The sequence below is a fragment of the Lissotriton helveticus genome, chromosome 3_1 (genome assembly GCF_964261635.1).
Source record: "Lissotriton helveticus chromosome 3_1, aLisHel1.1, whole genome shotgun sequence".
Classification (NCBI taxonomy): domain Eukaryota; kingdom Metazoa; phylum Chordata; class Amphibia; order Caudata; family Salamandridae; genus Lissotriton; species Lissotriton helveticus.
Window position 1 is genome coordinate 1,466,498,933 of NC_136061.1, and position 24,826 is coordinate 1,466,523,758.

Genomic DNA, 24,826 nt, shown 5'->3' on the forward strand with positions numbered 1-24,826 from the left:
ACAGCCATCGCCAACTATCAGCATAGAAACAAATTAAAGAAACCTATCCCCTTGTAAATATGTGTGAAACAGGGCACTCTGACGGTCAGCCAAAAATCACCACCAAGTTTCAACTTCTGATAGATGCCATCTATTAAACTATTACACCAATTATGAGGCTGCTGTCCCAGTTACAATAACCATCATCATCCAAATGAAAGGACAAACCTCAAATCAGACTACTCTCACCAACTCTACAATACCGCCAGTCCCTGTTCCTGTCCACATGATCAATTGTTTCAACAGCAACCTAGGTCAACGACAGGGAACCCCAGACTGCTCAGATGAAGCAACAAATGGAAGCCCCCAGAGTCAAGATACCATAAAAGAGAAAGAGAAAATCGAGCTGGAGGATAGCTTCGAAAAAAACAGCCCAAATAGTCCAGAAGCAACACACATGTGTGAAATTCTGACCGAACTGAATGCACAGACAACCAGCAACTCTGAGAACTTCAATAGGAGCCCCCGACAACCAGCCAATGGACTACATGGTGAGGGTCAGCTCAGGAATAAGCCCCCTAAAATTGACCCATGATTTAACCCACAGATGTTGGAGGAAGGCTCAAGGAGGCCAAATAGTTATAAAACGACTCACAACTGCCTGTCTCCAGAAAAAAAATCCTACAGATGCAGAAGCAGGAACGGAATTCTATGACCTAACACAAGAAGAGTGGAATGGGCTGCTGGCCTCATACATGTCAGAGAAGGCCCACGAGAGCTCAACAGAGGGTACAGAGGTGATCCTATTAACACCTAATGGACATACGACAAAGCAAACGGACCAGACAAACAACAGCATCTGGACTTCCATGCTGAAGACCATTCAATCAATGGCTGGTGCCTTGGTATACCACTCAGTCAAAAAGGACCTACAATTTGAGGTATTGAATACCATAGCAGCCTACATGGCTGGAATTGATGACAGCATTGCCACCTTGAATAAGATAATCAAAAGAGCTTAAGATGAAAAAAATGGTACTTATCCCGAGAATCACCTGTCCCCCAGAACTGGAGAAGTTGAGCACACTACCCGAGTTCCTGGGTAATCAAAGACTTAAAAGCAATTAACAAGCAAAATGTAAAGGTGGATATGTCCTCATGAGAGGAATGAAAAGCTCTAAGTAGGGACAGCTCACCAACTGAGCAAATAAAATCTGCAGTGGACGGGCCTGCACAGCCCCACCAGAATACTGGTCCAGCTCAATCAGGACCTCAATAATGGGCAGCTTACCGAAAGAGGCAAGGCTGTGAGGACAAAGGGTGAGACAAAGAATAGAATTACTTCAGGGGTAGCCAGCAAAAGGGATGAACTCATCCACCAAAGTAGACGCCAACCCACTCTAGGGGCAGCCGGAAAAAGGGACGATCCAATGTAAAACCATCATCCACTGAAGAAGAAGTCCATCCCACCACTGCACCCGGAAACAAAATAAAATCTACTAGAAACCAAAAACAGAAATCAGGAGACAAAAACATCCCAAAAATAACATGGTGACGGAACTATGCCATCTTCCAAAAACCTGGCCACAGAACAGGAGGACACAACAGAGACCATTCACCATTGATTGAATCATTTTCAGAACAAGTTACCAATGAAAATCAACTGATCAAGCCATCAAGCCCAGGCACTGAGATCATAAGCGTCCACACCAGGGGTACCACATTGCTCCTGGATCATACCCCAGAGACACACATATCAAATCACTCAGCAGCTGGCTCTTGAGAAATTGGCAATCGTCTCTAGACCCAAATGGTGACTACGACAGGGCCCAAGTATATTGAGCCAGGGACTAGGCGCCTCTGCCACTGTACATAGGGGCAACACAAATTCAGAAATAGTATTACCCCCCTTAACAATCTTGGAAACAGCGATTCCTGAAAGCACTGTCTCCTTAAAAAGAATGATTTTAAACACCAAGGCAGGGGAAGGCCTCTCTCAAATTCCTCAGGGCAACAGGACCCAACACATCACACAGCATGAAAAAACAATCAACAAAGATCCTCTTGACACAGGCGGTAACATAGAACCTCTTATGCTTAAAGCTGTCCACATCATCCGTAAGCAGTTACTATTCATTACAAATTCACATAAGATTTATCTGCCCATTACGGCAACCAGGCCTATGAAGCCAAAATCAACTTGATACCGGCAGAGAGGAACACATCAGAGCATCTCCCATATGGGCCACCAAGCATAACCCTGTTCCATCCAAAATGTTGCTCAATGGGAAATGAAGACATTCTAAACTAAGGGATCATAATCAGACATGTAAGGCAGATAACTGCCCTAGTAGGGGTCCCTTCAGCCAACAATGAGTCTATTTAATTCATCAGTCCAGCACTAGAGCGCCACGGTGATTGAACCAATGTCACTTAGAGATCTACTGAAACAACCCAGAAAGTCCTAAAAGAGAGCAAACCGTTCATAGGCGGGGGATCTTGATGGGAACCTTTCTTGAACCAGGTTATCCTTACCTTCTGCGGTAAATACTGTCTGCTCAAATACATGCAGACAGAGAACATGACACTCCCCTCTATGCCCTACTCAGTCCTTAGGAAGGCAAAAGGAGCACCACCATTGAAAGCAGATAAAGTCAAAGGCCCCAACGTAAACACTCACTCAACAATACAACACAGAAGGGAGACTTCTAGAAAGAATGGGAGTTGATTGTGGGTAAAATCAACTGACAGCTACCTTCAAAGTGAACTGATGCCTAAAAGGTAGGACAGGAATAAAGGATGCAAAATTTGGCCGAAGCAAAGGTGGTCTAGAATATAACTATCAACAGCAATTAAAATTAGGAGCAAGGAATTAACAACAGACTCGAAAAAAGTTCAAATACTGCACCTAAAATTTTAAAGTAGTGTAAAGGAACAGACGGTGACTCTAATAAACATCTATGCACCACCCACGTGCAAGGACCGTGATGAGTTATTGAAAAAAATTAATTGAACACATCCTTGAAGTAGGGGAAATCCCACCCAAGTTCACCGCTAATAGTGACTGGAGACATTAACATGAAAATGCTTGGTAGAACTACAAGAAAGTAATTCACGGAGGTTCAGGGCACCAGTAGGAAATACTAAAACAAGCTCAAATAAACCTTGGAAGGAGGGACTCAATGGGCCAAATCATGCTTGGGAAATTAGAGCACCTAGGTCTACGGGTCCTAAATGACCACTTCAGCTGGGACCTCCCCCCAGCCCCCTTGTTTTTCTCAACAATTGGAAATTCACTAATAGGTTATACACTGATATCCCTCCCCTGTTATACTTGGTCCTCTCCTTTAAAATGGGACTAAAATCCAAAAGTGATCACCTTCCCTAGGAGCTGGAACTTGCCTTCAAACCAACCGTGAACAAACTACGCAGCAGAACGTGCGGAGTCCATTTACTCGACTGATCTAAAATGAGTCAAATGTTCCTATGAAAGAATAGAGACTGGCCTGAGAAGCTGAACATTAGCTGCTAAATACTCAACAACTCAAATGCTCAGTTAGAGAACAATGGGAGGTATTCATCGAAACCTTTAGGAAACAGTTTGCCAAAAAAGTTAACCCAGTTAGGGTCCAATTCCAAACTATTCCTTTGAACACCCAAAAAATACACAGGTAGGTGTGCTGAAACAATTAAAGTGGAAATTCAACAAGGCCCTTTGAATAGTCCAGAAGTCCCCACTTAATAAAACCCACACGACCGATCTGAGGGCCACAATCAGTAATACAAAGAAGCCTATAGGCCATATAGTGGCAAAACACAGAGTCCTTCGGGGCCAAAGTTATCTGGGACCGTCAGCACCACACGTCTTATATGTTTTAGAAAATGGTGAACGTCCTAAATAAAAAAAACCTCTGCGGGTTAGAATCTAGCATCTCAAAAGAAATCTGGGCACCCTACTTATAGGCTAACTACAATTTGTGAATGGGCACAAAAGCAACCCTGCAAAACCCGAGGGTGTTCACTTGTAGGGAACTGATCTGGCAGCTGAGCCGATGTTGGATACAGGCAGCACACCCATTATTGCTGCTAATTAGGTATTCCGACAGATAGCAAAGGGGTGCTTCACAGGAGCACCAAGGCCAAATGGTATTTTCAAGACAGACCCGACAAAAGTAGTGGCGACACTTTTTAATCACTTTCTAATAGAAGTAATGAAACCCAGCCTCATGGCAAGAATCCCTAGTTTCCCCTATTTTCAGAGGAGGCAAAAAACTTCTGCCAAGGAACTACAGGTCAATTGCCCTCAGTGATAATGAGGTGAAAAACTACAGCGGGATCCTACTTGAACAACTCTGTGACTTAGCCAACTCGAACTCTATTATCCCTTCCAATCGAACAGGGTTCACAAGGAAATCCAGAAGCACAACAAAAAAGATAGCCCATTTACTCATCTTCGACTCTTCCAAAACTTCTAAACTTCCTCTCTACCTTTGCTAAATCAACTACCAAGCAGCCTTTGATTGTGGTAATCGCATAAGGCGCTGGGAAAAACTAAAGAGCTGGCGTACCCCCCCACCCCACTTTTTTTTTAATTAATAGAAAGCATATATTCCAACACTTGGGTCACAATCAAGTTGGGGCTCAAGACAAACTATCAAGGTCCCTTCCAACAGCAAGTGGTCTCAAAGAGAGGGGTGTCTTCGCACCGACTTGATTTAATATTTTTCTGGCTGACCTTTCCCCAGCTCTGCCATCAGTAAATTTGCATGCCCCAAAATTAGGATCAACAAATCTGTCGAACCAGGGTCGGCATGCAGCACCTCCTGAGAGTGACCCAAGCATGCTCCTTGGCGAGTGGGCTGAAAATAAACAGCAAAAAAAAAAAAATCATGATCCGCGCTGGGAGTACCCTAAAAAGAAAGGCCTGCTGGTACCTCTACAGGAACGAGTTCAAGAAAAAAAAGATTACAAATACCTCCTAAAATTAAAAGGAAAAGGGATTGCCTTGGCGGCAGGCCTCACAGTCATGTTTACGAAACTAAATGGGCACTCATTCAGCCCCATATTGGAAATTGCCAGGGCAAATGGTCCCAACACTGGCTTATGACAGCAAGGCTCTCCAGTATAGAGACACAAGAACTTTGGACACCATCATTATATATATATATACAGACAAATCTTTTAGTTGCCTAGTCACACATCACTAGCCCAGATGAGGCTGGAGTTTGGGCTAACAAAACAGTTTTACACCAGGCACGCAGCATTTGCAAATTTCAGCCACGAGCTTAAAACCGCTAGGGAAAACACAATCAACATTACATATGGAAGTAAATCTTTAAAGGATCACACTCACCAGCACGAGGTGACCTAGATGAAACAACTGCCCTGTTTGGATTGGCAGAACTGTGGCCTGTAGCAGCGAGCCACGATATCTTCAAAAGAGCAGTTAATAATACCACCAAAATAGCTTCCTCACTAGAAGACAGGGCAACCCTAAAAAAACACTCCCACACCTGTTCAATATTAAACAGCTTCAAGGCCCTGAGACCACAGCAATATCTGGGTGAAGTTTTAAATTGTAGGACAAAGAGTAAATATGTGTACTACTGCCTTTGGATCCTGCCATCTTAGATGCTTAACAGGCCACGGCAGAGGACACGAGGGGAGATGACTTGTCGACTATGTGGGCTCACGACTGAAGACTTTCTGCACACCAGCTGCCTCTGCAATTACTCCTTAGGCACTCATCGACAATGGCTGCACCCTCTTTGGAATCATTTGGGTGCGCTCCTGTAGACAAGCTATTTTGGTCTGCCTCAATTCAGCAGACCACATAATAATCTCCCAGACTATAACACACCTAAAAGGATTGGGATGGGACCTGAAGAAGGCAAAAGTCACCTATCTGCCACTTGCACAGAAATCAAATCACTTTTCCTGCAATGCAATTCTTTAGACACTGAACATTTTAGCTGTACCCCAATGTTTTTAAACTGCTGCCTGCTCTCAACAATCTGCTTCTAACTCTTGCAAAAATACTTTTATTGTTCCTTTTTACACTCAAACTTTGTCTATGGTTTTAATTTTTTTAAATGACAGCTCTATTTTGCACTAGGCTTTTTGTACATTGTATAGAACTTTTTTAATCTAACACTGAAGGTTGACTTGACAAATGCTGCCGGTCATCAAGCAGTACCTAAAAAATATAGATGCACTTGTGACTTTATAAATTTTCATGGTATGCCAAGACAAATTGTAATTTCCTTTTTACCCTACACTGGGTTATTATATTCATTATAAAACTAAGGGTCTAATTTCGATGTTGATCAGAACATAGCGGAATAATACCACCCGACTATAAGACGATTGGGTTCCACCCACTAAATTAGGATGCTACTGCCCTATGGGTGGTCGTAAACATAAATTTTTTAATAGCAGCTTGTGCGGCAGCTGGAAAAGGGCTTCAGTACAAGCTGCAATCGAAAAATGGATGTTTTAAACATTCTAAAACATGTAGCAGGCACTTTGCAGTGCCTACCACAGGGTGCAGGGGTGTTTCTGCCCCCCATGCCCCATAGTAGATGGCCAGGGGGGAGGGGACTCTGCTAGAGGCCCCCAAAGGCACTTTCTGCCTGCCTTTTCATGGTGGGCAGATCGCCAGGAAAGGGCAAGTGGAAAGTGACATCATAATCCTGACGGCCATGTCGAGGCTGGCTCCGCCATCATTATGGGATTGCTACTCCACCCTCTGCCCCGATGGGCTCTGTGAGCCTGTTAGAAGCGCAGCAGAAGTCCCCTGCTGGTTTCCCTCCAACTTCCAGTATTGTAATATGGTGTTTGGACAGAAAGCTATGATGTCAGCAAAAGTTTTACGACGAGCTGTCGGATGGCTTTACGCCCAACATCATAATTAGGCCCGTAGTGTTTAAAGCTGGCCAATCGTGCTACATTTTTTGTGACAATGTAAATCATTCTTGACAGTGCTTTGTATTCTGGGATCTATAGACTCATAGCAGGAATAGAAAACCCCAAACAATGAGTTTAGAAAGGTTTTTGAGGGGCGAGGCTTACGTGTCGACGTGGGATGGCGGCTCTCCCGTGAGCTCCGGAGAGATACGGACTCCCAAGGATTTTCTAACCTCGTTTCTACATGTTTGAGGTCGGAATTTTACATCTTCGTGCGGCGGAACATATGCGGCGCTGATGGTATCCAGTTCTGAAGCTCCCGACGCCGTTTTTGAAGCCCTGCGAGCCTTTCTTCCTGCAACGGTATCGGGACGCGGGCGGCCGCCATTTTGAGTTGCCGTGCCCGCGTTTCTCCACAAGAATTTACCGTCGCCTCAGTCTATCTTCTGAGATATTCTCCCACCTACCTTGCACCTCTCCATAAGGTATGGCGTACTTTCCTCAATGACTCTTTCCTATATGACTCATTTTTTCTCCTCATGACTTTTTCACCGTAATAAGTGACGACCGCCATTTTCCCAACTCTGCTGCAATGGCGTGCTGCGTATCTTCTTCTCTCAACTGCCGTAATGTGGTGCTTTAACGCTGACTCTCAACCTGCATATTTTTCATGATCACTTGGCTGATATATTCTTTCCATCACCTCATGTGGCTTTCCTCACCTTGCTTGTTAGCGGAGTCTGACTGACCTACTCTCTCTCATTGCATTTGTACGAGGTGTGCTTTGGAGTATTGGAGCAGATTGTTTGAGTCATCCTACCCATCTCTTTTTTGAGGTTTATTCTTCACGCTTGGTGACTTTTTTTTTATTTTTACTGCTTCTTTGCAACCATCATTCTTTTTATTTATCTTTTTTCTGTGTTCCTGGTGTGTCCCTATACTGGAATAATGACGCACGTCACTGGCAGCTTAAAAGCGTCGAACACAGGAACCACGCCCAAGCGCCTTAAGAATGACCCCCCTTCTCCGATTGGCACCTCCCAAAATCCTATTTTGGACTCTATCTTAGAGGAGGTTAGGGGTCTCCAACCCTTTATGTCTGCCACCAATGAGAAACTCAAGCAGATTGAAGAGAGGTTATGGAAGGCAAAGTCTTGAATCTGGAGCAGCGTGTTAGTGATATTCAAGATATCTCTACTAAGATACCCCTCCTGGAAAAGGAAATTCATCAGCTCAAGCTACACACAAAGGACCTTGAAAATCGCAACCGTAGGAACAACCTACGTATTTACGGAGTTCCAGAGAATCTTGAGGGGTCTGACATGGTGTCTTTCATTCGCGGACTCCTGCATGAGCTGCTTGACCTTCAACCGACTGCTCATCCCCTAAATATCCAGCGAGCGCACCGTCTAGGTCGTCCTACTTCTAATTCCCCAAACCTCGGGGTATCATACTCCTTTTCCTCGAGTTTACTGAATTAATGACTGTTCTCAAAGCTGCCAGGCTCAAACGTCGCCTTGTGTGGTCAGGTCATAACATCTTTATATCTCAAGATTTGTCAAATGCCACCAATGCCCGACGTAAGGAATTTCTGAACCTACGCCCTCAGATGCGACAGTTAAATATTCAATATGGAATTTTGCACCCTTGCCTCTGCAAAATTACCCATAATGGTCGCACTCGCACATTTGATGATCCTCAGAAGCTGCACGAATATCTGCAATTTGCATCTCCACCTAACATGGATGTTAATACCTGATGCCTCTTTTTTGCATCTTCTGTTTCTCCTTTTCTGCCAGCCTTCTGCTGACTTGTTGTCCTGTTTCTAGCCTCAACATGGTTTCATTCTATATGTCGTATTGTTCTTGGTTTTTCTATACTCCTCTCCTGAGGTACTGGAGGGGTCTGCTTCTCCTTCGGCGTCTCCTCGCTCCAGATGTCTTGGTGTTTTCTTTCTTCTCAGATCTGGCATTCTTGCCTTGATCTGTCTACTTTTTCCTCTTCCTTCTTATATCTCTTTTCTTTCCTCCTCCTAGTCTCTTTTTTTTCTCCTACCATTATGTATTTTTGTTCATCATCTCTTTCCCTTTTCTTTCTTTTTTTACTGTTCTATTCCTTGATTTTTGTTTTCTGTTCCTTGTTAGTTCGTCTTTGGTACTTTTTGGCATATTTGTCCGAATTAATGTACTTTCCTTGGATATTATTTGCATCTCTAATGCGTGTGTTGCTTATCCCTTTTATTTTAGTCATTCTCCTGCAATGTGTTCGCCCCAGATGTTCGTCCCCATCCCCACCTCCCATCATGTGTAATCTTGTCACGTGGAACGTTCGTGGTCTGGGTCACCCCGTCAAGCGTCAAAAGGTATTGTCACACTTATCCAAGCTTAATTCACAGGTTGCCTTTCTTCAAGAGACCCACTGTACGGATTCGGAATCTTCTAAGCTCAAGAGACAATGGGTGGGTCAAATTGTATATTCTCCTGCTGTCAACAACAAGGGAGGTGTTGCAATTTTATTTCACAAAGGTTTATGTGTCCAAATTCTCTCCTCCAAAGCTGATACTGAAGGTCGAGTGGTTATGGCTAAAGTTGTCATCCAAAACAAAACACTGTTTTTTTTTAATATTTATGGTCCTACCCGCCCTTCTCCTGAATTTTGGAATGAGATTAAAGTTCTTATCTCCTCTATTGATTGTCCCAATATTGTCATTTCTGGTGATTTTAACCAATGGTTGGATCCTTTTTCTGACAGACTTTCTTCCACTAAATTTCGTCCTGACAAAACTCATAAATGTTTCCAATCTGCTATCTCTTCCCGTCCCCTATATGATGTATGGAAAACTTGTAATCCTGATACTTTGGAATACACGTTTTATTCAAATGTCCATCATACTAGATCTAGGATTGATTATATTTTAGTTAGTAAGTCTCTCCTTCCCACACTGCATAAATCTGAAATTGGTTCCATTTTTATCTCGGACCATGCCCCCGTCTTTGCAACTCTTGACCTTACCTTTACCTCTTCCAAATTCAGTCGCTGGAAGTTCAACACCTTCCTTTTGTCTGATGTTGTCTATATGAAGGAGGTTCAGAATTTTATAACTGAATTTTTCACTTTTAATGTTCCTGCAGACACATCAGTTCCTAATAATTGGGATGCCTTCAAGGCTGCTCTGAGAGCTTTTACGATCTCATATGTCTCTAAAAAGAAGAAACTTACTACTTCTAAATATTCGGAACAGCTCACTTCCATTAAGAAGCTGGAACATTTGTATTTCTCATCTAAAGACTCTGATGCCCTCCATAATCTTGTTAAAGCGAAGTCTGAACTGAATAAAGTAGCTACAACTGAAGCATGTAACACTTTATTGAAAATTAAATCTAAGTTTCATGGAGGTCAGAATAAGGCTGGTAAAATGTTGGCAAACTATCTAAAAATCAAATCTGAGCGTAAAACTGTGGGCCCTATCCTCAATGAATTTACAAATGCACTAGTTATCTCTGTTGAAGATATTGCTGAGGTTTTTCACAACTACTATCATAATCTTTATACTGATGATACTCACCCCACAGATCAAAATGTATCTTCTTTTTTTGATAATCTCCCTTCTCCTCCTAAACTCCCTGATGAATTTGTTCAATTAGAAAAGGATATTACCTCCCAAGAGATTCTTCTGGCCATCAACTTCCTCAAAAAATCAAAGGCCCCTGGCCCAGATGGTCTGCCAATTGAGTTTTACTCTGCCCTCCATGCTATTTTTGTGCCTAAATTACTACAACTGTTTAACTCCTTCATTGCTGATGCTAAGACCTCTGGATCGTTCTTGGATGCACTCATTGTCATAATTCCCAAACCTGACAAAGATCATTCCCAGTGTAAAAATGACCGCCCTATTTCCCTGATCAATTATGACTGTAAAATTTTTGCCAAAATCCTAGCATCCTGTCTTGATTCCATCATCCCACTATTAATTAAAACAGACCAAGTTGGTTTTGTTAAAGGCAGACTCGCTGCTGACAATGCACGTATGTTTGCTAGTGTCATCTCTCATAGCAAACAATTCAAAGTCCCTCTAGCTGCCTTATCCCTAGATGCGGAAAAAGCTTTCGACCGTATTAACTGGAAATTTATGTTTCGCACCTTGCAATGGTTTGGTTTTGGTCCCTCTTTTATTTCCTTGGTCAAACTCCTATATTCAGCTCCCCGTGCCAGTATTTTTGTTAATAATCAATTCTCTAGATTCTTTCCCTTGTGTAGAGGAACAGGACTAGGGTGTCCCTTATCCCTATTACTGTTCATACTTTGCCTTGAACCCTTTCTTGAACGAATTCGTTCTAATCCCCAAATAACTGGATTCAAACTTTCCTCTGTTGAAACTAAATTGTCTGCCTATGCGATGACATTTTAATCTACATGTCTAATCCTGTTACGTCACTTCCCCCCTTTTTGGACGAAGTCCTCCTTTACTCCTCAGTCTCTGGGTATGAACTCAATTTATCTAAAACTGAAGTACTACCTCTAAACTCTACTTGTTACCAATACATGTTTTCCTCCACTGACTTTGCATGGTGTACCTCTAAACTGAAATACCTGGGCATCTGGTTCTCATCATCCCTTAATGACACTCTTAAAGCCACATTCACGTCCCTCACTCAGAAAGTTCAATCCCTCCTTCAAAGTTGGTCCCCTTTATTCTTATCTTGGTGGGGTAGACTTGACACCATCAAAATGATGATTACGCCTCATATATTATATACTGTATCAATGCTCCCCATGAAAATTTCAAACATTTATTTTACTCGCTTAAACTCCATTTGTTCCAAATTCCTGTGGAACAACAAGCACCCTCGCATTGCCTTACATAAGCTCATACGTCCTAAATTGGAAGGTGGGGTTTGTTTCCCTAATTTCAAACTCTATCACTCGGCCTTCCTCATTAAGCAATCCTTTTCTTTAGCTTTTGACTTTCATAACTCCCCGATTCCTAAATGGATTACCTTCGAACGCTCATTGTTACAAGATTTTTCATTTCAACATATTGTTTTTATGTCTAACTGCTCGTTTTTATCTAAGCATACAGTTTTAAAATACTCACGAACTTTATTGCATGATATATTTGCTAAAGGTTTATCTCCAATCCAATGTTTTTTGTCTTCTTGTGTCTGGTACAACAAATTCCTCAAATATAAGGGCAGATCTTTCTATTATAAATACTGGAAAGAAAAGGATATTGTTTTTGTACATCAGTTCTTCGCCAATAATTACATTATTTCTTTTTCCGAACTACAAGTTTTGTATAATCTACCCCTGTCTTTCCTCAAGGAATATATGATTATTACTAATGCTATAACTTCTTACTTATCATCTTTTCCTTCCTCTGATACTCTACCACCATTCTCTCCTTCCTCTCCCCTTTATCCTGTATTTTCCCTACAACAACCTAAGGCTGCCCTTGTTTATAAAATATTGTCTTCAAATGTTGTGGAACGGCCTAAGTCAGCTACTGAGCTTGCTTGGGAATCTGATATGTCTGTATCTTTATCTGTTGATGAATGGAATTGTATATGGAGCAAATTGTTTAGGACTTCTGTTTCAGCCCACATTACTCTATCATTATATTTTATTTATCATAGATCCATTCTCACCCCTCTTAGTATTGCCAAGTTCTCCCCTTCTTCTTCTACTCTATGCTGGTCATGTTCTTCGCTCACTGGTACACTCAAACATCAACTTTATGAATGTCCCTCTGTTTTAGTTTTTTGGAACTCTGTTTGGAATATTTGCATGCGTATATTTCATTGTTCTGTTCCCTTATCATTCTTGACTGTGTTTTTAGGATCTGCTTCAGTAGATATTGATATTGCTCCTTCTAGTGTTAGATTACTGGATCTTTTTATTGCTATTGCGTTTAAAGTAATTTTATCTTGTTGGAAGGACAATTCCAAATTATCTGTTCTTACTTGGTGGAACTTTGTATGTGATGAACATAGGATTGCTATTGCTTCCTCCTCTTCTGTCTCCTCTAAGGTTAAATCTGATCTTCTTTGGCTCCCCTTCTCCACCTATCTTTCATCACCCCCTTCTCTTTGATAGCTGGGCCTATATATCCACTATTTTTAACCATCCCTTCTTCTTTCTTCTTCTTTCTTCATTCCTTTTCTCTCTCTCACCTCTTTTTTTTTCTTACTCTCCTTCTCTATCTTTTCTCTCCCTATCTTTTCATTTCCTCTCTTACTAATGAACCGTTATTCCATAGCTTTTTCTTTACCTCACATGTGTATCTTGGTTCTAATGTACTATTGTATTACCTTAGTATTGACCTTTATTTAAACAAAATAAAAATTTCTTAAACTGAAAAAAAAGAAAGGTTTTTGAAATTAAATGCTGGAATGGTTTTTATATATTACATTTTACATCACATCTCTGCCATGTCAGCCCAACTTTCGAAAATAATTCCTACAGGCCTGGGCAAACAAAGACAAAAATTAATCTTTTCTGTTCACAGGGTGGCAGAAGCAATGATTGCCATAATAAAGTACTGTTGTTGAGCTCCCTTCTGCCTACCATCCCATCCACCCCATGTTTTCATCTTAGCAAGTAAAAGAGGGAGTTAGGTGAACTGGTTTGCACTTCGTAGCTGCTTTCTCAAACATTCCCCTCCGCAACCGAGTTGCTTTCATTTTAGCACACAGAGAGATGGTGGCTTAATTTGTGCCGGTGCTTTCCGGTGCTTAGCACCGGCACTTATTTCTCAGGGCCGGGTCTAAGTCCTAAAATATTTCACATTGAATTCCTCATCGACGAATGCCTTATTAAGAGGCACGCACATTTCGTCTCCCCGGGACTGCCAGAGAGCACACATTGGAGCAGTGCCTTCCCATGATCCTAAGGCTGATAATGATCTTTCTCCCCGGCTGTAATCACGTCCCTCCTGCTGCCTAAAAAAAGCAGCACATCCTCCAGGGCAGATCAGCCTTCTCAAACGGGCACCTTACCCGCCGCCTCTACGCTTCAGCTTCCTGCCCTTGACATGGTCCTGAGGTCACTCGAATAGCAGCAAAAAGCGGGTATTTTCTTTATTGGAGGGAAAGTGTGAAATAAGTTTGGCGGCGCCATTCTGCCGCCATTCGCAATGCACAGCCATCATTTGATGGCCCAGACCGCACCCACCGAAGTAGTGGTGGTGTTGCTTCCAGTTCAGCGAGTTGTTGAGTCCTAGACCAGCGCTGAACGCAGCCCGTACTGTGAAGGGAAGTATGGTCGCACTCTGCTGCTACCATCATGGCCCTACTCCTAGTTCAACTGTAAGTTTTATTAAAAGCTTAAAATAGAAGTCAAACGTGCGTTCTGTATTAATATATTTAAAACGTTCGTTCGTCAAAAAGGTAAAACAATAATTCTAATATAGACGGTTGTGCCATTTTGACAGTGAGAAGGAAAACAGAGTGAAATGACAAAAAGTAACGTTGTTTGTTCATAATTCAATGTGCAGGTCTTATGTGGAAAATGCACTTGCAAACCTCAAACCACTTCAATAAGGCAACAAAGTATAAGAAAGATGTCAGCCCAAAACAAAATGCTAATTATGCAGTCTGGCCTACCTCTGCTCCTTCTCTGTAGCGTTTCTGGCACTTCCATTCCTGTCCCAGAATCTGCTGAGGTAATCCTGTGATTCGTGGCTTTCACAGCGCAGGAGATATGGCCGCATGGGCGTAACAAAGGTCCCCGCAGCCCCCACGGTGCGGGGGGGAGCCAGCACCAGGGGCCCCGCAGCTCACAGTACACTCACTGTAAGGGTCCGTCTCTGGGACCTAGTTTTAAAGTTATGCTTGTCGCTGTTGTCGCTGTTGTTCACTCATTAATGATATGGTGCACTCAGCACGTGCGCTCCAGACTCACCTGCTGAGCCCCACTCTGTGGTTTGCAGTGGTCTGCAGTGCCAAACAACTTGTAAGTGAAGAAGTTGCTGATTTTAATTCTTGTCATGCATTCGTAATCACTTTAAAGTGCGAAGCGATGTTTCAACTTATGTTAAATGTAAATCTTGCATTTTTCTTCTTAAGGCTTGCAAACGTGTATTAATTTAATGCTTAGATTTATACTGTCACTTTCTGATATGTGGGGAGGAGTCTAGGACATCGCAGGTGGACAGATGTGTAAGAATGTGTGAGTGTGGAGAGTTTGTGTGAGTGGAGAAACTTTCTAGCTCACTAGGTACTCCCATAACAGACTGTGCTGTGCCGAGCTACGAATATGTGGTAGAGAGCACACACCTCCGTGCACATAGCGTGTGTGCAGGCCCGTGCTTTGTGTGTGGTGAAGAGCGATGCAGTTTCAGGGTCATCACCTGATATAACACGTGTAAACTTGTTCTTTTTGTTCACTCTTAGTGCAAAGGTATCCTCCTTCACCTCTCATTTTCCCCCCCCGGCATATTTAATAATGTACTTTTGGGATACTAATGGATTACCTTTGAAACAGAGTTCTCTGACGCTGCTGATGGTAACCCTTGTCCAAGAAGACTGTTCGTGCAAGGAATAAGCTTACTACGCATTGAGGTTATTTACTTTCTGTTCAGAAGAAAAACCTACCTTGCAAGTTTGCTTCCTACGAGCAAAAAATGATTACAGCGCAGACACTTTAAACACGGCGCACGCACCGCAAACTTCATTCATGTGAAGTGAGATACCATAGCATCAGCTCCCTTCACAGCAGAAAGATCTCTCATAGCAGCCAGAGATCTCTAACAATTAAAAAAAAAAAAAAAAATCAACCATAATAAAAAAAATGCTCATTGTCTTGGCCCGTGACGTGCGCCATGACGAAAAGAGGATAGAAATAAAAACAAATATGCTGAAAACAGGTCCGATTTGATATTCAAATTTGGCTCTGGCATCCAAAGACAAATATTTGCACTGCAATAGGAGAGCTTAAGTGGTCGCCATTGTCCCGAGCTGCCTCAAAAGTGAAAGTTAAATGGAGGTTTCGAATCTAAATATGCCAGATTTTTGGGTGGTGGGGCAAAGAGTTGGGTGATGAGGTGGGCCGCCGGGAGGGGGCCCCGCTTAGGGTGACCAACTGGCATTGGTGCAAATTCAGGACGGTGAGTGTAAAAATTCAGGACAAAGGGTCAAAATTCAGGACAGAAATTCAGGACAGAAGGTCAAAATTCAGGACAAAATATTTGGGACAAAAAGTACGTTTTACAGACACATCAGAGGAGGTCTCGCAACAGTATATAATTCAGATGAGGATGAACTCCAGAATGGCATTATCAGCCCATGGATTCCGACTGAAGGAGAGAAAAGCTGTGTAAACTAGTGTGAACTTCTGTCTGGACGAGCACTGACTATACCAGGGAAGGGATACAAAAGAGGACATACGAGGAAAAGGCCAGAGAGTGCTGCGAGACCATAGCAACCTTTCAGGACGAGAGCCACCCTAAGTCAGCGGCAATGCACTGCAAGGGGCTAGGATTTCTGTGCCTCGTATGACCCTTCAACAAAAAGGACATATCGCCCCTCACCACAGAGGGTATATCATTATATATGAGATTGTAAAACACCCTCAACAGGTCCCAAAATTGCTAATAATCAGAATAACATAAGTTGTTCTTTATTGAATGCACTTTCTAAAAAGCAGAACAAAAATTTACAAAGATGAGTTTAGTTGTTGCAAATAGACCTGGGATGCTCCACATACATCTCTTAATTCCCCATTCCCTTATGAATGGAATTACATTTTATTTTAGTAAAACTGAGAAAAATTGACTCCCAAAAAATGCAGCATACTCTGAGGGGAGATTTAATCTGTTGGACATATTAAAACTCTAGATGAATCAAACTGCTCAAGGGGGAAACCGAGGTGCCATCTCACGAAGCCTCGTCTAAACCAAATTAAGAGCAATCTGTCTCAGTTTATCCACCCACTCAAGATACGGCTCCAAGGCTGGTGAGGTTTGTAACATAACATACTCCCTAATAGTAGTATTTAAGATTTCAGGTTCCTCCCTTTGGCAGTGCCGCAATGCTTTAAAAAAAATGTTATAGCCCAGACTATATCCGATTTAGTCATGGCGGTTGGATTAGAGAAGAGGGCCAGCCTTCCCAGATTCGTCAATTCCAGCTTCATATATTTAAGTCAGGGAATCTTCAATCCTTTTTAATATGCCCATCTAGTGTACTGATCTTTTTTTTCGCAGAGGCTCCCTCCATGTTAGGACCTAGCTTTCGCTTAGCCATCCAACAAGGCTAGTGGGCAGAAAACAAGATAAGCTAAGGTGCTTTTAATAGAAAATTACAGCTGATTAAAGTCGCAGGTCAAGCTCATTACAAGCTTGTAGTCCGAAATTACAATTCCCCTAGCCGCAAAACCACGGGCGATGGCCCAGCGCAGCCTCTTCCAGGCGCAAACAGGCCCACTTTTGGCCCAGTCTTTGCCTGGAAGTATCCTGCGCAGCGGGTGAAAGATCCGTTGTTTATGCGTCCGACTGGTGCAAATTTCAGGACCCTTCTTTCTGGCCTCAAGTGTGCTGGTGCGGGCTGAAGCTTGCAGTCCTGCCCCCACAAAATCTGGTGTGTCAGCCACTTCAACAACTACAGCAAAGAGCGACAAATAAAGCACATGAGAACACAACCAAAACAAATGTGAGGTCTAAGTAGTAGGCAGGAACTTGATGGACAAGATGGCTCCTCAGGTTTTAGGGGGGAAAAATCTAATACTTCTGCTTTCAGGTGGCACTATTACAAGACAACCAAAATTAAAAGGTAGTGTGGTACATACATTTAAAATGTACACCTTCGTGTCAAAGGGTGGCAATGCCAGATGTAGGAATCAGAGGAGATGCATAAAAGCTGTTAAAAAAAACTGCAGAAGAAGGTTTACGTTTCTTAACAGATTGTTGAAGTTCCTAATCAAACAAAGGAAGTCATCAGAATATCCAAGAAATAACGTACGCTGAAATGACACAAAACTGTGCTCACTCAAACCTTTACAGTGCTATTGCACACATCTGCAAACTGTACCATAAAGTAGAAAATATACACTTCAGAGCTCTTTGCGAAACTTCTAAGTGGCTAGCCCACTGCTTGCCATACAGCAGTTGAAAATAAATGACGCATCACCTGTTTGTAAACTGTTCGATTTCTGTGCCCTTTTTTTTCTGTCTCAAGTTTGCTGTGTGCCTCTCTGTCTGTCTTGAACTCGTCTTCCTTGGCTTGCCTTGCCCTAATCTCTTGATCTTTCAATGTTTTCTCTAGTTCATGTGCATGAACTCTGTAAATGTCGCCAGGAAGCTCCAAGGATTCCCGCAGTTATCACCTCCTAAGCAGCCTTTACATTTGCCAAGTAACCATTAACATACATTTGCATTTCTTTGGGGAAGCAGACACCCTGGGCTTCTTTCAGCTGTCTGCCCCTCTCTCCGGAATGCAGCACCCGGAGAATCCCCTGCACTTCAGCTCGGGACTCTAAACTGTGGAAAATAACATCGTATTTATTTTACAAGCTAAAATTACGGACAAATGCCGTCCGTTAAGACATTCATCACGGACAACGGACAAAGGCTCTAATTTACGGACCGTCCGTGAAATTTGGTCACCCTAGCATACATGCCAACCCTCCCGATTCAGGCGTGAGACTACCGATTTGAAGGCTAGTCTCCCGCCTCCCGATTCCTGCAAGCAAAAACCCGATTCCTCGGGGTTTGTTGACAGGGCGTTTGTGTGAAGTGCTAATTTTTCCAGCAATAGTCAAAGTGGCCATGCAGGGGCTCTCGATGGGGTGAAAAAACAACAAAGGGTCATTAACAAGGCAATAGTCTTTTGAAGACCTGTGAAGTAGGGGGGGGGGGGCGTGTGTGTGCACAGGAAGCTGTTTTCGGCTGGGGTGTCACACAGGGGCGGGGGGGGGGGGGGGGACAACACTTGCATCACCCTCTCAGCCTGCCATTGCGCTCCATGCTTGTAAAAGGTAAGAAAAAAAACGTACATTTGTGTTTCAAATGTCCAATCCTGCAGCAGCACACTTCCAAAGCCCATACACGCCAGTAACCCGATTTGAAGCCCCATTCTCCCGATTTTTTAAAAAAAATCTCCCTCTTTGCTCTTCTGAAATGTTGGCATGTATGCCCTAGCCCCGCTATGTACTTTGCAGGGGGGCCCCTCAAGTTTCGTTACGCCACTCCATGGCCATACCCGAGGCCCTCCAGCGTGAGACTGAGTGGTCAGCCCACACATTGCCCGACTGCCTCCCACTCCAGCTGTGTGAAAGTGTATCCCCCTGTGTGCTTATCTATTCAAGTAAGAGTCTGCAAAGCCGTTGACAGCTGAAACACCATGCTTGAAAAGAAAGAGGCATGTAGCATATTGGAAATGTAACTACGTGCACGTTTGTTTGTATCAAAGAAAAATCCCATAGAATTTCAAAAACGGACACTAGAATGCAAAACAACTTAAACCAGCGTACGTGCACTCTCTGGGAACTGTTACCATCTTAGCCAATGCAGCAGCTGACACCCACAGAACATGCTGTCTCACCCTACGAGAGCAGTGTCTCCCCGGGTGGGATTATGCAGCAGGCAGTCCCTCGGTCACAACACCTGCTGTCACACCTGTGGTAGGTTTATCCGGTTTGTGCTGTGCTGCCATGCCCCCCCGGCTGCAAGGGTGCTCAAATGCAGGCAGTGCACTCTGTAATGGGTGTGTTTGTGAGCAGGCGTCATCTGACACAGCCTAGCAACCCAGCGAGGCCAGCATGCAGATGGCCAACACCAGAGCCTGCTATCCGCCCAGTAACTCACTGCAAGGGCATTTCACCCTGCACCACCTCTGCTTCTTGGGATACACTACTACCCCTGCACTGAAAACAATAAATGATTCTGATTAACTCTGCTAGCACTTAATGAAGAAGCGTGCATTTTTCCACTTTAACGAACATGCCAGTGGCTTCTGCTTACACTACTGCTGAATAAGGTTAGGAGCAGAGTTTAACACAGGCCCTACATCACAAAACTCGTAGGGTGATGCATCACCAGTCCTTTCAACCACCTGTGAAAATAAAGCAGCCTCTCTTCTCCAATGAATCGTAATTTAATTTACTAACTTCGAGCTCGTCAACATGAGCATATGTTAAGTCTTTTTAAAAATTACAGCAGGGCAGGAGGTTAGTGCCCTTCCATTTCTGCCGCTCTGCAGCAGTTTTTAGATCTTCTTAGTTTCTCGTTGCTCATATGAGTGTAATTTCAGATTTGTATATGTAACCATCGTCTTCATTGCTTGATTTTGCTCAGGAAAAAGTATCACTCGTAGTCATTGAATGTCACTCGTAATTACACGGAAATTATAAAAATGTCTCACATGGCAATCTGTAACCTTGGCAGCTATGCTGACTGTATGCAGCGGGATGACAGGACTGTGTAACTGCCGGCGCACGCCTCAAAGCAGTTCCGGCGCTTCCTGAATCTGACTTCACTTACTTCCAGGAGGAGCCACTGGTGGAAGAGAGTGGAGCTGAGGGAAGTAGGTGGGCCTCCGAAAAAAGTTTGAGCACCTGCACTTCATATTTTACAAATTAAGCACTGATGGTGTGCTTTACTTGAAAGTGCTTCTCGTCACAATCGGCCTGCATTCAATCTCTGCCTACCATAGTGCCAGCTGGTAGTTGTGGGAGAATTTGGTGCGTCACACCTTAGATCCTGCCTTCTGCTTCGTATAAACACACAGGACTGGGCTCTCAGAACCATCTTGCCATTCCTATCTTGGAATGCGTGAGGACATGCGTTAAGCCTTTCCCTGCTTTTAAGATCACTCCTCAGCCTGAGTTTTCAAGACAGCATTGTTCTTAACCCAGCATGCTATGTTCTCAGATAGGGAGAGGGAGGGAAGCCCTTTCAGTGTAACCCAGAAGCAGGAGTCAATATGTGTACTGACACTGTGGCATCACTACTTGTTTGTGGAACTTTTTAGTGCCAATTGTGTCCCATTCACATTGCACAGCTGGAAAAAAAAGAAATTCAATGCTGTGCCATACGTTAATAATACAATAGTGCACTGTTACCAATTGTATGGACAAGGCTGAGTCTGTTTTCCATTTTCAGTGGATGTATAGCGCCTTTTTCTAAATAAATGAAGAACTATGGGGCAGATTTACAAGCCCCGTGCGCTACTTTTCTGTCACTTTTCCCATGTTAAAACTGACGCAAAAGTGGCGAAATGGGCTTGTAAATAGGCCCCTATGTTTTCAGCTGCACCAGTAGGTCTGCAGGTTGCCTTGCTGAACAAAATTCCGCTACCATGGTGACATGGTAAGCCTCCAACAGATCAGCTTTATTTCAAATGGCTAATGTACTGTGAAAAAGTGGTAATATTTCCGAAGTTTTTATAAAGACTTTTTTCCCCCCTTGAGCACATTTTACTTGCCTATTTACGTGCAAGGAATCTGTATCATAGGCCCAAATTGCGTCACCCAATGACAACATTTGCGTTATTCCATATTTAATCATTTGTATTTATTTCTTTTCATTCCTCCGATTCCCTCATGGTCTTGCTGCATGCTTTATAATTTTTGTAAAAGTTAACAGATGTATGAAACCCACAGTGGTTCCCTTTCTTGTTGAACCTAGCATGGTAGAATATTTTGAAAGTTGGAACTACTGCCTTGTTTTGCCAGTAGTCTTGAGGACTACTGCATGTATCTTAAAGGGGCATATGTATGAAGCCATTTTCCCATCCGCAAACAGGTCGATTCTCAGAATCGGTCCGTTTGCGAATGGGAAAAAGCCTTTTGGGATGTATCATCCCAAAAGGCCATCACAAATGAGGGAATCTCAAAATTTGCGATTCCCTATTTTGCGATTGCATTTAAAGAATCACAAGTTGTGATTCACAATTAAGGAATATGTCGGAATTGCAATTATAATTGCGATTCCTACATAGATTGCATTTTGCGAGTCCTTAATAGCGATTCGCTAAAAATAGCTATTAGAGACTCGCAAAACTGTTGTTTGATACATATGCCCCTAATTGTTTAAATAGAATTCTCATCATAGAAAAATTGGTGAATCTGAACCTCAGTAACAAATTGTTTAAACCTTGCATAGAGTCATCAGCCTTTAGAATACAAACGTGTGGAGTCAGCGCCATCAATATAAACTTTTCAAGGTAATTAAGCATTGTTTGGGATTTTACATGCCACACATTTTGAGCCTTTGCACAGCAGCATCTACCTAGATATTTTCCACAAAAAACTAAAGCTATAAAGCTAGTCATTCAGTAAAACCAGAAACAGGTGAACGTGGGACCATACACAGCCATGGTTTTCTTATCATAAAAAACATGTGGGACCTTCTTACTAGGACGATAACATCTGATCTATTTCAGTACATAGAAGACCGCAATGAACATCATTGCAAAAGACCCCCAAAGCATTGATGAATAAATATTACCTTCTCCGTTGCAACAAACGTGCTACAGCAGCTTCCTTTACAATGAAAACTGGTTTATTCTTTCCGCAGCCAAACTTCCACTGGCTCTAAACTTAAATAAAGGCTAACCCTGCCTAAGTAAGGCAACCGTTTTGCTTTAACTCTCCTTAAAATGTTCAAATTCTTCAGACATTTTTGTAAGGCATATGGAGAGCTCAAAGAAATTGAAAGTATAGTTTAAATGTCATATTTCTGATGTTTATATTATTGTTGCTGCTATAGCATTATGGACGCTTACCGTGAATGCTGACATGTTTCTGTTGTTTAGCTATAGGATCAAATTATCTAAATGTAAATTGAGCTGATGCATTTATCGCCCTACTTATTTTGTCATGTTGGGACTTTAGTGTCACTAGACTTGTAAATATGAGATAAAATCAGCAATGCGATATGATAAAAACTTGTGTATCTGCGTGGCTTTGGGACAGAACTATCATGCCAGAGATCACACAGGTTTGCCGTGACAACCATCATCTATCAGGGGCTCCTCTAGGAACAATACAGAGAGGTGGCCTTCAACCTGGCTCTGGTTATTAACCACGTTAGGAATGTGCCTCATGTTTTAGCTGGCCATGTCATTCATTGCTGCATGTATGTTCTCATTGTTTATGGTTACCATTCAGTCATGCACTAGACTTGAGTTTTATAAATACGTCTTAAAGTTTTAGCCCTTGTTTCTTAGTGCTATTTTTTAAGTTTCTTATTCCTTTATGAAAGAAGGTTTGCAGTTTCACTATTGTGATGATCTCATCTAGTGGGACTAACCATGATCAGAAAAAAAAACCTACACAGTATGACTTTCTGGGTTGTGGATCAGTTGCAGTCCAATTGGATGTCTAATTGGTGGTGATGCATTGAACTAAGGTCACAAAATGGTTGTATGATAGAGGCACGACTGGATAAACCATGTGTGCCTCTACCACACTGCCTAAACCACAAATGCGTGTTAACCACGCATTCCTTTACCACGCATGCCTTTACCATGTAATTTCATGGTAAAGGCATGAATGGTAAAGGAGTAAATGTGGCTAAGGTCGTGACACCCCTCCCCTCACCCGAAGATATAAACTCCACCCTGCCCCATTCCTCTCCCTGAGGTTCAAATATCCCTTCTCCCTCCCAACCCCCAAGCTGTCGCTAACCCTTAAACACTACCTCAACCCCCTCCCACGCCCTTGCACTGTCCCTACAACTACCCCTACCCTTCCATTTCCCTTAGGCAAACCCCTATTTTCAAAAATCCCAACCCTAAAAACTGCCCGCCCTCCCCTAAGCCCTGAGGCCTAAAACCCTGTGTCTTAACCTGACCCAGCCCAGCCCTGACCCAGCCCTATAAACTACCCCGCCCTCCACTAAGCCCTAAAAACTATCCGACTACCCATTCCACTCCCCTGCTGTCTAATACCCTAACCCCTAATTAAAAAAACTACCCGACCCTCGCCAGACCTAAAAACTGCCCCTGACGCCCCAGCCCTGAAAATTAACCCTGACCCCCCAGCCCTGAAAACTACCCTGACCCACCTCCAGCCCACAAAACAACCCCAACCCACCCCCAGCCCCCAAAACTACCCCAAGCCCCCAGCCTACAAAACTACCCCCTGACCCACCCCCAGCCCAGAAAACTACCCTGACCCACCCCAGCCTACAAAACTACCCAAGCCCACAAAACAACCCCAACCCAGCCCACAAAACTACCTTGACACACCCCCGCCAACAAAACTACTCTGACCCACCCCCAGCCCACACAACTACCCCGACTCACCCCAGCCCACAAAGCTACCGCGATCCACCCCAGCCAAAAAAACTACCCATGACCCATTCCCCAGCCCACAAAAGTACCCCGACCACCCTAGCCCACTTACCTCAACGTGGATCTCTTCCTGCGAGGTTTTCCTGCTTTCATCCAATGTAGCCTGCTGCTAGACAGCGCATTGCGCTAACTACACATATGCTTGGTTAAGGCATATTTGTGGTTAATTCAACAAAAGAGAGGGGGGGACCAAGGAGCCAATAAAGGTCCAGTGTCCATGCCCCTAAACCAAATGTTCACAAAAAGAGGACAAAGTTCCTATACCAGGGTGCAAAAGTCCCCCACGTATCTGAGTGCAAATAGTCACCCATACATTAAAAACAGGGAAGAATGGGGAAAAGTAATCCTAGGTAAAAAATACCCTGATGGGAGAGGGAAAGAAATACTACATCCTCTGCTGCCCTCACACACCCTGGAGGATGTCATGCTTCATCATCGGACAATTTTGCTCCTCGTAGGGCCGGCGCTGCAATTCCCTACGGGTCCCCGAAGGGTCACTTTATCGGAGATCTTTTAGAGGATTAGCCGGATGTTACATGCAGGTGTGTGGGGAAGGGTAAGGGAGGGTAAATCAATTACGTGCAAACATCATAGTGTGATAACATCAAGGGTATGGAAGCAGCGACAAGATTGTCTAGGTAACCCTTGGC

The 24,826-nt window shown here is 43.2% G+C and overlaps 1 protein-coding gene across 1 annotated transcript in view; it reads left to right on the plus strand.

Annotated features, from left to right (window-relative positions):
* The first annotated feature begins 265 nt into the window (after positions 1-265).
* Positions 266-24,826, plus strand: part of LOC144824267 (contactin-associated protein-like 5) — a 1,441,011-nt gene continuing 1,416,450 nt past the window's right edge. The window contains exons 1-2 of the mRNA XM_078683402.1: positions 266-530; positions 10,017-10,295. Coding sequence (XP_078539528.1) covers positions 266-530; positions 10,017-10,295 — 544 coding nt within the window. The remainder of the gene's footprint in view (positions 531-10,016; positions 10,296-24,826) is intronic.